The 13769-nt window shown below is 49.5% G+C and overlaps 1 protein-coding gene across 1 annotated transcript; it reads right to left on the bottom strand.

Moving 5' to 3' along the window:
• Window positions 1–391: 391 nt before the first annotated feature.
• dact1 (dishevelled-binding antagonist of beta-catenin 1) lies at window positions 392–11651 on the bottom strand (the record flags this gene model as incomplete). The annotated part of the gene is given in 6 exon segments (XM_080794672.1): window positions 392–966; window positions 968–2871; window positions 3759–3857; window positions 6674–6803; window positions 8133–8248; window positions 11591–11651. Coding segments are annotated over 6 exon segments (2802 nt in total). The 3' UTR covers window positions 392–474.
• Between the last annotated feature and the right edge of the window lie 2118 nt (window positions 11652–13769).

The raw sequence follows: 13769 nt of genomic DNA on the forward strand, positions 1-13769 counted from the left end.
AAAAAAAGAACAGAGAAAAAGAAACAACACAATAATAAAATGTAGATGAGCGTCTGCTTTGGGCTGTCTGTATAGTAGTGCAGGATGGGGCTTTTAACTCGAACTCGGATTAATCCAAGACAAGTTGCTCTTCTGTGGGTCGAGTTGATCTTACGATGGGTAATAAATTAAATGATATATAACGGTACCACCGGGGTCAGATTTACTGACCACTGGCCCCCCCCGATCATTAATGTTTGCTGCTGGTCAGGCTGGATGAAATGCATGCGTTTCCTTTTGGGAAATGTAGACTCGTTTGATATTTATGTTTAATTCAACAATTTAATTAAAAACATAAGAAAATGTCCCCCCCCCCCCCCCCCCCCCCACTGGTGTTTTGTTTTAGTTTTTTTTTTTTTTTTTTTTACAAACGGAACGCTGACGGTATCGGCAACGTGTACGTCCATAACTATAGTTGGCCAACACTATAGCACTTCACACAGTGGTCATGAGTTTCAAAGAGCCCGATTTAAACCTCAGAATCCTCTTCTTCAGATTCCGAGAGGCTTTGATCTTCACCAGAGCCGGGGTCGAGTCCCGTGTGCCCCGCGTCCCGGACCCCGCTGCCACCGCCGCCGCCCCCGCCCCCGACTTGGCCCAGCCGCCGCCGGCCCCCCCTCCTCCTCCTCCGCCTCCCGCTCTGCTCTCCTGCGAGTCGCTCACGGAGGTGCTGCCGTCGTCGTCGTCGTCCCCCTCGAACTCGCCCTCCTCGCTCTCGCTGGACTCGCTGTCTCCGAAGCGGTTGGCGGTGTAGTTGGATCGCTCGTCCTCGCTGGTGTCCACGATGGTGGAGTGGAAGAGCGAGGCGCACTCGGCCGAGTATTCCGAGTCGCTGCCCGCCGCCGCCCGGCCGCCACTGGAGGAGGCCGGGTAGGCGTAGGGACTGGTGTAGTGCCGCTCTGCTGCCGTCGTCGTGGTGGCGGCGGGTGGCGACGGCGGCGGCGTTCTGGCCCAGCAGCTCCTTCCTCTGCCTCCGTTGGGCGCGGCGGAAGGCCTCGTCGTACGGCACCTCGGCCATGATGGCGCGCAGGTGCCTGTAGTCGCTGCGTTTGTACTTGGGCTTGGCCACGACGACCACCGGCTCGCGGCCGTGGTGGTGTTGGTGGTGGTGGCTCCCCCCGGGGTGCGCTCGGTGGTGGTGGTGGTGGTGGTTGCTCTGCCGCGACGCGCCACACTTTGCGCCGCCGTTACTCAGCAGGGTGGAGGTGGCGACGGGTTTGTCCAGGAACACCTGGTCCTCCGGGATGCGTTTCAACCTGGAGGCGGAGGACAACCCGGGTGCGCCGCCGCCGGCAGCGGTGCCTCTCTTGGAGACTTTCTGGTGCTGCAGGCGGGGGGCGGTCGTTTCGTCACACTGCGGCGGCGTCCTCCGGGAGCTGCCTCCTCTGGCTCTGGGAGTCCTGTCGGACTTGTTGGGCAGGCTGTTTTCACAGTGGCGGCTGGCTTTGATTGGTTGGCCCTTCTTGGCGCTCGTCTTGAGGCTCTTACCGCCGCCGCCGCCGCCTTTCCGCAGCTTGGCGGCGTGCCGCAGGGCGGGAAGGTGCTGACCGCTGACCATGTGACCTCCCGCCGCTCCCCCGCCCTCGTCCTGGCTCTGGGAGGAGGAGCCTAGGCTGACCAGCTCCTCCGGTGGAGACCTATCGCCTTTCCCGTTCGGGGCGAGAGGGAGGGGCTTATTGGGGCTCTTTTTGGGCGTGGCCGATTGGGGTTTGACAGTCCGGGGAGACTTACCGGGAGGGTCTGGGTCTGTGGTCGACGTCAAAGGGCAACACGAATGTTTCAGTTCTTTGGGAGAAGAGTTTGCCGTGGGGCTTCCCAGGTCTTTGTAATGGCCGGTCGGAGTCCCGGCGGCTTTGCTACCAGAAGACAAGGCTTTCTTTTCCAACAAGCCGTCGTTGCTCACATGAACGTCACAATTGTTCACAGCGTAGCCATTCAGTCCACTGCCGCCGACAGAGTAGCCGGCTTGTTGCGTTCCACCGTTGACAGAGCACCCATTTGGTGCCGCGTCACCGTTGCTGGCAGAGCAGCCATTTTGTGTCCGTTCCCGTGAACGGTAAGCCTGCTCGTCTCTTTTACTCTCCGCAGACCCTCCCTCCGAGCTCGCCGCCGTCCCCGCTGGCACCGCGCCAGCCTGCCAGCCGGTCCTGCAGGGCTCAGACCCCCTCAACGTGCCCTGTTGTCCCAGACCCGGACCCTGCTGCTGCCTCCCACACAGACTGGCCTGCCTGTGGATGCTCTTGCCCGGGTCGGTGCTGATGCTGGTCCTGGGCTTGCTGGGCCGAACCGGCTGAGACCTCCTCTGCAGCAGACCGAAGATATAACCCTCCAGGCGCTTGCTGCCGGAGGGACTCTGGGAGGAGGAGACGCACGACGGCGAGGGAGGAGTCGTCGTCGACGACCAGGAGGCGCTCTGACGGACCTGAGGCGCGGCCGACACGGAAGGAGGAGGAGGTCCTTCCAGAGAAGCCTCCTGGACGTGTTGTGGAGGCCCCTGGTGGTGTCCCTGGGACGACATGACGCCGAGCGTCTGGAAGAACATGGGACTCTGGACGGCCACGGCGTGGAGGGGACTGGGGTAGCGGTACACGTCGCTGCCGTGCCGCGCCACCAGGTCGCACTGGAACCTGGCGGTCTGCCCCGCCCCCGCCGCCGCCTGGGGGTCCACGGTGGTGGTGGTGGTGGTGGTGGGGGGAGGAGGAGGGAGGTCCAGGGACGAGGCATAGGGAGCGGAGAGCGAGCGGCGGACCGTCCCCGAAGAGCTCTGCTGGTCCTCGTAGGGAATCCCCAAGACCAGAAGACCCTCGCAGTCTGCGTAGCCCACCAGCTCATCTGGAGAGAGAGAGAGAGAGAGAGAGAGAGAGAGAGAGAAGACAAGTATGTTAGAACCAGAATAGGGATGCTGATTGATTGATTGATTGATTGATTGATTGACTGGATACTTTATTGGCAGAAATGTAGTCAGTACAGGGTACAGTCAGACAGAAATGTAGTCAGTACAGGGTACAGTCAGACAGAAATGTAGTCAGTACAGGGTACAGTCAAACAGAAATGTAGTCAGTACAGGGTACAGTCAAACAGAAATGTAGTCAGTACAGGGTACAGTCAGATAGGTCAGCCCTAGTTCCAGCCCTATGTGAGACAGGGCTGTGTTGGATAGTCCCTGCCCTATCTGAGACAGTGTTAAGTGTTAATAGACCTTTTGTTCGGCCAAACAAAAGGAAGTGGTTTTAAAACTTCCTCCTCTTCAACACGCAGACAATAAAACCTCATCAAGCTGCTTTCAAAACAAGCCGTAAATCAGTGTGTGTGTGTGTGTGTGTGTGTGTGTGTGTGTGTGCGTGCGTGTGTCTCTCAGTGTTAATTTCGCTAAAACTATGATGAAAACTGTTCGTGGACTACCTTTTGTTTGTGTCCTAATTCATGGATTTTCATCATTTGGAATTTATTTGGGGGGGGGGGGGGTATTTTTTTTAAATTAATACCGGTAGTCATTTAAAAAAAAAATGAAACCAAAAAATAAATAAAGTGGACCCATAAAAATGTGTCCGCGACCCACGAATGGGTCCCGACCCAGTGTTTGGGAACCAGTACAGTATATAAACTACAGTTCATTAACTGGTTCTAAACAATGGACTGTGATGTCACAGTGTGTGTGTGTGTGTGTGTGTGTGTGTGTGTGTGTGTGTGTGTGTGTGCGCGCGCGCACGTGTTCTCACCTGCGGTACTGGAGCGAGAGCTGGACAGACACTCGCTGAACACAGAGTTGGACGAGTTAGACAGAGAGCCATTAACTCCATCACTTAAATCATAGAAACCTAGAGAGAGAGAGAGAGAGAGAGAGAGAGAGAGAGATTAACATTTAATTGGGGTTCAATAATCTCATCACTCCCCCATTTCGGCTGAAGTGCCCTTGAGCAAGGCACTGAACCCCCATACTGCTCCAGTGGCCGTCAGCATGCGACTGTGGGTTGTACTGTGCAGCTCTCAGGTTTTGGTGTGTGTGTGTGTGTGTGTGTGTGTGTGTGTGTGTGTGTGTGTGTGTGTGTGTGTGTGTGTGTGTGTGTGACTGTGTGTGTGTGTGTGTGTGTGCGCGCGTGCGTGCGTGCGCGCAAGTGAATATGAAGCAGGCCTTTGCTGAAAAGGAGCACTCATGCTCAGCCAACCTCTACCTGGGTAAATAAGAAAAAATGCAAAAGAAAACAGCAGAGCAAATATCAATCCCATGCTTGCATACAGTATCTTTGGACGAAATGGTTATTGCTGGTCGAGCATGATATGTTATGTCCGTGGTTTAGTGCTCTGGGTTCTCAAACATTTCCATGTCAAGGAACTCTGAAGGACCCCCAGATTAATATTATGCATGATGTGTCCCATGAACCTCCATGTGAACGTCCTTTGTGCCAGGGACGGACTCCCATACAATATCCGAGTTGTTACAATCGTCAAATAGCCGACGTGAAGGAAAGAAGTGGTTAAACCTATTTCGACGCTGTATATTATTAACTCATTTCACTGTGGGGGTCCCCTGGAACCCCCTCATGGACCCCTGGGGGTCCCCAGAGCCCACTTTGAGAACTGCCGCTTTAGTGGGTAGTGGGTAGAGAGGCCGGCGTCTGAGGCCCACCCACCATAGTTATATAAACTAGAGGGCGGACTGCCCCGCCCCCAGCAGCTATTCATCTCAATGGAAGCTGCTCCCTATCGGCGTTTGAACTGAAGCGCCCGGCGGAACGCTCTACTTCCCGCATTTGTCTTGATTCGAGGAAGTGCTAACCGCCGCGAACGCGTCGGAATCGATTCATGAACGAGCGCGATGAGTTAAATTGCCCCAGCTGCGCGCTCGTTTTTGCTTGTGCTCGTATACGTCGGCCACCTGGCAGTTCCGGCTTTGGCCAGTAGGTTTCAACGTCTGGCCACGACGCTGAGGGCCTTGGCCCACCCGGTATACAGTGTGTGCACAGTATGTGTGCGCATGCACGCGCACACACACACACACGCGCACACACACACACACAGTGGAAGACAGTGAACAGACTAACAGACAGATATACTGTCTCAAGCCAACAAATCTGAAGTTAGAACATGCAGTCCTTTGTCTCCGGGCAGACTTTAACCTTTTATACAAATTGGAAAAGAACTGTGTGTGAGTGTGAGTGTGAGTGTGTGTGTGTGTGTGTGTGTACTTTCCTAGTTGACTTGGCTCACTTGAGGAAATCAGCTTTGTCCTGGTGTGGAATGATAATACCACACCGCCATCACTACAGTCACTGGTCTGAGACCAGTCACTATGTTGTGACTGACCTCAGACCAGTCACTATGTTGTGACTGACCTCATACCAGTCACTATGCAGCTGACCCCAGAGCAGTCATGTACTGTTGGTCAACTGTTTTAGTTTTAGTCTAGTTTTAGTCGACTAGATCATCATAAGAGAGATTTTTGTCGACTCGGTTGATTTTGGCCACTTTTGCGGGCCTTCGTCGTAAATGGCTGACTTTACACTTGATTGCAGATCTGCAAGCTCTCTTGAGTTGTGGGCTTGTAGATTTTCAGCATGCAACCAAAGATAAAACGACCTTTCTCTCAGTTGTACTGGATGTCTTCTCCACTAGTCCCCTCCCTAACATTTTAGACTAGTATAGGTTTTTTGGCAAAATTGTCAATATATTTAGTCTTAGTTTTAGTCATCATAGCTTACTTATTATTTAGTTTTCCTCAGTGAAAAAAAGGTAGCTGACAAAGGTTTTCCGTCATCAACACTAACGATGGTGGCACACACCAGAAATAGCCGATCTACAAGCTCACAGCTTACGTTTGGCACGTGACACTTTCATACGACTTTGATACGGAGCATACATTGTCTGCTAGCTTCAACAAGAGCGCTGTTGGCAGGAATGCAGTGTTTACACTGAAGCCATGGCCATATTTAGACATAATGTCTGCCCAGTACAACCACAGTATACTGCTGTTGGGCACTGGAAGCTGACCAGTACAACCACAGTCTTGATACTGTTGTACTGGGAGCTGACCAGTACAACCACAGTCTTGATACTGTTGTACTGGGAGCTGACCAGTACAACCACAGTCTGATACTGTTGTACTGGGAGCTGACCAGTACAACCACAGTCTGATACTGTTGTACTGGGAGCTGACCAGTACAACCACAGTCTGATACTGTTGTACTGGGAGCTGACCAGTACAACCACAGTCTGATACTGTTGTACTGGGAGCTGACCAGTACACCACAGTCTGATACTGTTGTACTGGGAGCTGACCAGTACAACCACAGTCTGATACTGTTGTACTGGGAGCTGACCAGTACAACCACAGTCTGATACTGTTGTACTGGGAGCTGACCAGTACAACCACAGTCTGATACTGTTGTACTGGGAGCTGACCAGTACACCACAGTCTGATACTGTTGTACTGGGAGCTGACCAGTACACCACAGTCTGATACTGTTGTACTGGGAGCTGACCAGTACACCACAGTCTGATACTGTTGTACTGGGAGCTGACCAGTACAACCACAGTCTGATACTGTTGTACTGGGAGCTGACCAGTACACCACAGTCTGATACTGTTGTACTGGGAGCTGACCAGTACAAGACCAATAAAGTTACAATGAAGTTACCTGAGCTAGGCCGGCTGTCCGTCTCCATGTGATCATGTGAGATCTCCGTGTCCAACCGTAGGTCGCTGATCTGCCGGTCCAGCTCCTGTAATTGGCTGATCAGGCCGGCATCCCGCCTCCTTAGACAGTTCTGTTGGACACACACACACACACACACACACACAGCAGAGAGAGAGAGAGAGAGAGAGAGAGCTTGGTTATTATATCATCAATAGGTATCGATAAAATACTAAAGGCCTTTTCAGACAGACGGGCAGTGACTGCGGCGACAGCACAAGCGTTTTGTCGCGGGCGGCGCGCGGTACCGCGAAATTGTTGTGCGCAAGCTCGCTTTGGGGGGCCGTGTGCACGGTGTCCACGAGCCCTCGCGGGCGTGTGCACGGTGTCCACCCTATAGACCTGGATTTCGTCAAGCCTTTTTTTTTCGCGGCGTGACCCGTTGCTGAACCAGGCCACGACGTCTTCGTCACATATACTCCCTGCCCGATAAGCCCTTAATGATGTCATGTTACTGTAAAACCACAACTTATTGTTTATTCATTAGCCAAACAATAGCAGAGCTGAAAACACTCCCACGGATTTGCTTGTAGATAGTTTGGACGCATTAGGTTCAACTCTCTCTCTCTCTCTCTCTCTCTCTCTCTCTTGTCTTTAGTTACTTTTGAGAACGGCACACAAAACTGAAGCAGGAGCTGAAGTTTAGTTGCAAATGTTGGAAACAACAAAAGGTTTCTTCTCCTCGGACTGTTTTTTTTCTTCTCCTCCTTCTTCTTCTTCTAAGCAGCTCGGAGTCCGTCCCGCTGCTCTGGAACACACCCTGGACTGATCTGCTGCCAAATACCTCAATGTCTGGACGGGCTATTTCTGTCTGACCTGACGCGCGCACGCACACGCACACGCACGCACGCGTGCACAGGCAGGCAGGCAGGCAGGCAGGCAGGCAGGCAGGCGGGCACTCTGTTTCTGTGCTTCCTGAGAGAAAGGGTTGTGAGTTCAAATCCCCCAGACACCTCAGAATGAGCATGTCGGTTTTGTGGTTGTGTTGGTCTAAAAGAAAGAAATACCGCACCAAACCCTCCAGGATACAGTATATATATACCTGTATAGTTGACTGGGGGGGGGGGCTCCACAGGGCTCCATGTATTGTTTCGGGACCCCCTGCCGTTTTCCATTCGGCGAAAACTTGTAGATGGGGTGTTTTCACCCGAATGTTCGCCGTCCCCACTGTAACTATCGGGACGCTAGGGGATCAAATTGGCTAAATTAATTCTAAGAACAGATCATACCTGACCTATATAACTGTAATGCGCGCGCACACACACACACACACACACACACACACGCGCACACGCCCCTCATATCAGCCTAAACGAAACCCAACCCCTCAGAAAGAATCCTGCCCCACCCTGACCCTGACCCCAACACACACACACACACACACACACCCTCAAAGGCCTACCGACAGTGGATCTAAATTAGGCCCCGCCTCCCTGGGGATCAGAAAGTATGCGCGGCTGTGCGACACGTGGTCACATGACTGGAGGTCACAGTGTGGAGGAGCTGCTGCTGCGTGTACTGGTGTGGAGAAAGAGAAAGTGTCCCAATGTGTCCCCCAAAATGATTATTAGTATCAATGTGTCCCCCAAAATGATATTAGTATCAATGTGTCCCCCAAAATGATATTAGTATTATTAGTGTGTGTCCCAAATCAGGGGTTCCCAAACTTTTTCATGTCAAGGACACCCAAAATGATACTATTATAATACTACTAATACTACTAATATAATGCGAAGGACCCCCAAAAGAGAAGGTTTTCACGGCCCCCTTAGCAGTGATTCTCAACCATTTCAAGGACCCCCAGGTTTGACCTATAATTATAATTAGGTCCCCCATGTAATGGCATTTCTATCTCTGGGACCCCAATGTATATTGTAAAATCAAAGTTAATTTAACTCTGAGAGTGTAGAAATGGAACCAAATGGACCCGTTAAGGTCCACCATGTTAATAATACCTCAAAAAATAAATCAATAAATCGATGAAAGCAAAATTACTGCATCAAAAATCAACAAACAATATCATTAAAACTGGTCAAACAGCTACAGTAAATTGTCTTGTTTAAGACTAGAATTTCGCCGGCCTTCGGCCGGCGAATCCTAGTTACATTGCAGCGCAATATGGGAAGAAGGAAATTGCGTTGACAGAGTTGACAGACTCCACTTCATGTTTCAGCTGTGTTTTTAAACTCAGTAGTGTGCCCTGCACATGTGCTGTTAGCTTGTTGCCCCCCCCCCCCTCCCTCTCTCTCTCTCTCTCTCTCTCTCTCTGACGTTCTCTCTCTCTCTCGCTCGCGCGCGTTACTCTAACACGTCTTTCTGTCTTTCTCTCTCTCTCTCTCTCTCTCTCTCTCTGTCAGAAAGCGTTGTCAGTTTACTCACAGCACCGTCACTCCTGTCAGTTATTTCGTCGTGTATTGGTAGCCTATATGAGCCCAATATTGGCGTTACGCATTTCACTTGAATAATGTTGTGTGCGCACGTGCGCACGCTGAGAAAGACAGTGATTTAATGAAACTGAAAATTATAACGTGCTGCACTGCTGTCTCGCCGGCGTATAGCCATTCCTGTGTGTGTGTGTGTGTGTGTGTGTGTGTGTGTGTGTGTGTGTGTGTGTGTGCAGGCGTGTGTAGTCGGCATTGGCTGGCAGGCTAAAATAGCAAAAGCTATACGTGTAATGTAAATATTTCGGCACAATCCAAGTAGTGACAATGAACAATGTTGATTTAACTAAGGGATTCGCTGAGTGTTTTATTTTGTAAATACAGGGATTTAGAAGTGATAAGCAAAATAGTGAGCAAATAATTTCTCCCCTTCCTTCTGTCTGTTATCCTGCGAGAGCCCTAAAAAGCAAGATGGCTGATTGTGAGAGTGTGAAAAGTAGTGTGGGGGCGGGCCTGGTGGGCCTATGAGAATGCCCCCCCCCCCCCCTCCCTCTCTCTCTCTCTCTCTCTCTCTCTCTCTGACGTTCTCTCTCTCTCGCTCGCGCGCGTTACTCTAACACGTCTTTCTGTCTTTCTCTCTCTCTCTCTCTCTCTCTCTCTCTCTCTCTCTGTCAGAAAGCGTTGTCAGTTTACTCACAGCACCGTCACTCCTGTCAGTTATTTCGTCGTGTATTGGTAGCCCAATATTGGCGTTACGCATTTCACTTGAATAATGTTGTGTGCGCACGTGCGCACGCTGAGAAAGACAGTTATTTAATGAAACTGTAAATTATAACGTGCTGCACTGCTGTCTCGCCGGCGTATAGCCATTCCTGTGTGTGTGTGTGTGTGTGTGTGTGTGCAGGCGTGTGTAGTCGGCGGTGGGCTGGCAGGCGAAAATAGCAAAAGCTATACGTGTAATGTAAATATTTCGGCACAATCCAAGTAGTGACAATGAACAATGTTGATTTAACTAAGGGATTCGCTGAGTGTTTTATTTTGTAAATACAGGGATTTAGAAGGGATAAGCACTAATTTCTCCCCTTCCTTCTTTCTGTTATCCTGCGAGGGCCCTAAAAAGCAAGATGGCTGATTGTGAGACTGAAAAGTAGTGTGGGGGCGGGCCTGGTGGGCCTATGAGAACACAGAGCAGTGTTGCCAGGTTTGCGAATTGTAAGCGAGTTGTAGTGTGTGCAAGTAGCCTGGTTAAAAGGCCTTGTTTCTGCCCCTGTGGGGCAACAGCAGTTTCTGTCGACCAGTTTCTGTCCACCGCTTTTGGCACGTGACCAACTTAAGCATTGTTATATTAGATTGTAGATCTGCTATTTTCACAATGTGTGGCCGTGGAACCAAGACATTCCAACAAGTGCTTATCAGGGAGGGAGGGGTCCCCAGTTCAAATAGGATTATTTTGGGGGGGGGGGGGGGTTACGGCCTGAGCAGGTTGAGAACCACCGTTTCGGGGGACATATCCAGACCCAGCAGAGATGGCTTAGTTTAGGAATAGATTAGTTTGTACTGGAACAGGTTTTTGTATTGCAGCAGCCAGCCTGCTTTCACACAACTGGACGGAAGGGGTCTGCATCATGGCAGAATCTAGCTGAAAACTCATTGACAGAAATCCTTGCAAAAAAGGGTAGATGCAAACAAACCTATGGCTGCTAAATGTTAGACAATCTTTCTGGCTGATATTAGAACATCGTTGATGATGGACATGAGGATCCATTGTTTCTAAACCAGGGCTTTTCAACCAGTGGTCCGGGGACCACCAGTGTGGCCCTTTGAGGAAGTTCCAGGTGGTCCCTGGAACTGTGTAGTGTAAAATGAGTGTAAAAAAATGAAAACAAATGTCCAAAGATCCACGTGAGGCGTGTTGTGAGCGTTGTACTCTACATCTGGCTGCCTGTCAAGTGGTTGGGTGTTTTTTTTTGTGTGTGTATGTGTGTGTGTGTGTGTGTGTGTGTTCTTGTTTTGTCTTGTGTACCGTGTTGTGTCTCGTATTGTTTTGTTTGGTTTTTATCTGTGCTCTCGTTTTCAGGTATTTCTGGCTGCTGCCTCCGTTAATCCAGTTCACAGGCCTTTATGTGAAGAATGAATTTTTCAAAAAAAAACTAAAAAGAGGAAAATAAATCACCAGATTTATTTCTCACTTTTAACTCCTTCTAACCATTTCTATATCTCCTGTGAGCACCCGGTTGTTCTGGGTTGTTTTTCTTTTTGGTTTCCGGTGGTCAATTAATAAAACAAACGTCAATAAAAAGACAGAAAGAAAAGGGAAAGTGTCCAATAGGACAAATTAATGACATGAACTTTGCTCAAAGTGGGCTCCGGGGACCCCCAGGGGTCCACTCCTTTAGGGGGGGGGGGGGGGGGGTTGCAGCAAAGTAAGTTAATGTAGCATCAGAATCGGTTAAACACTTTAACCAATGTCTGGACAGACCACGTTTTTTGGCTCGGACAGCAAGGTGCTTGGACACAATGGACAGCAAGGTGCTGTCCATTGTGCCATTTTGATATTGCATGTACATTTTGGTTCGAGGGCTTAATCAAAGGCCTCAAAACAAACTTCCAAGCTGAGTAGAACAGCTGTCCTACTGTCTGTCTATACACTGTCTCTCTCTCTCTCTCTCTCTCTCTCTCTCTCTCTCTCTCTCTCAGCATTCCTACTGTCTCTCTCTCTCCGTCAGCATTCCTACTGCTGAGAGACAGACAGTCAGTAGGACAGCTGTCCTACTGTCTGTCTATACACTGTCCTACTGTCTGTCTATACACTGTCTCTCTCTCTCTCAGCATTCCTACTGTCTCTCTCTCTCCCTCAGAATTCCTACTGCTGAGAGACAGACAGTAGGACAGCTATCCTACTGTCTGTCTATACACTGTCTCTCTCTCTTCCTCAGCATTCCTACTGCTGAGAGACAGACAGACAGTAGGACAGCTGTCCTACTGTCGGTCTCTCAGCTGTCCTACTGTCTCTCTCTCTCTCTCTCTCTCAGATGATTGGCTGATCACGCCATAGCGATGATTTGATTGGCTGAGCAAAGTACATATTGAAAATAAAAGTGAGGGCAGAAAGGTGAAGGCGCCAAAATTGATTGGCCGGAAACACATTTGTGATGATTTGATTGGCTGAGCACGGAATGTGATGTACGAAGTATGTATGATGATAAGAACGCCCCTCACTTCATAAATCCATTTTAGAGGGGCACTATAGCCCCTCCTATGTCCAGCTTTTGGGGGGTGTGTGTGTGTGTATGTGTGTGCACAAAATTTGTCCTACACAAACAAATGCCATTGACAACTTTGAGTGTTTGCGTAAACGCAAACATGATGCATGTGCATGATATTCACCCATTCTCACTACAGCGTCACACAAAAGCAGATACAGTTTTTAGACGTATATAAAGGTTTCCACCCGACAGACAGTATAGGCTATATATTGGGGCGACTCTCTGCACTACATGTAATCAACTTGCTGTGATTTCTCACCATTAATGAACTTGAATTTAAATGACATGCAAATGTTAAGCAGTAGAAGAAACAAGTTGCTTGGTCTAAAAATAAAAATAAATAAGATGCACTGATGAAGTTGCAGTCTGCTCGTGACGGTGCAAGATGAAAAATGTAATTGTGCACCAAAAAGAAACGCATTGGAGCATAAGACAGAAAAGGGTGTCCTTTATTTATTCATCTTTACAGACAAAAAAAGACCTTTGGGGAACTATTTATTATGAATTATTTCTGTCCATATAAAGTTTCAGTTATAGGTTTAGTAGATCTGCTATTTTGAAAGATCGTGACAATGTGGAGCAAATCTTTGAATATAATATAACGTTTTAACTCAAATCTTTGCTTCTGGGGGTTCGGTCCCTGGAACTACATATTTTGAGATGGGTCGACAGCCAAATACAGATGATTCTGGGGGTCCTTGACATGAAAAAGGTTGAGCACCACCGACATAGAAACATATAGGATAGGATTTAAAAGACATTTTTTAGAATTGACCTCAGTCCAAAATAGGTTAAAACCCAAAATAGAAAATGTATGTTTGCCCGGGACCCAAACTAGTGAAAACAGCAAGGAGGACTAACGTCTGCATGTTAGCATTAGCATTGATCTCGGGTGGAAACCTCCTATGCCCAAAACCCGGATTACATCAAATCAGAAGATGGCAAAAAAATCATTCAACCGTGTCATTCTGCTGACTCATGCTGCTCAGTGTCATCTGCCAGCGTGTGGAGAAGAGCTTCTGCTCAATGCCTAAATTGTAAGTTTAGTAGCAGACACAGGAAGTCAGGAGAGCCATGTTGTTTTTTCACTCTAGTGCCTCTGGGAAAGTTGTGGTTTTACTGTTTGGAGTGGAAGTTAACAGGAAGACCTAGCTCACGCACGCACGCACGCACGCACGCACACACGCACACACGCACACGTGTGCGTGCGTGCGCACACACACACACACACACACACACACACACACACACACACACACACACACACGCACAGTCTACACTCTTTCTTGTGGTTTAAAATAGAACCATCTGTAATGTGATGACATAGCGGTCAAGACTCTTCCTGTTCTCTCTTACTGTCTGTCCTACACTGTCTCCCTCTCAGCTGTCCTA

Source organism: Protomyctophum bolini (genome assembly GCF_963924005.1).
Source record: "Protomyctophum bolini genome assembly, contig: SCAFFOLD_768, whole genome shotgun sequence".
Classification (NCBI taxonomy): domain Eukaryota; kingdom Metazoa; phylum Chordata; class Actinopteri; order Myctophiformes; family Myctophidae; genus Protomyctophum; species Protomyctophum bolini.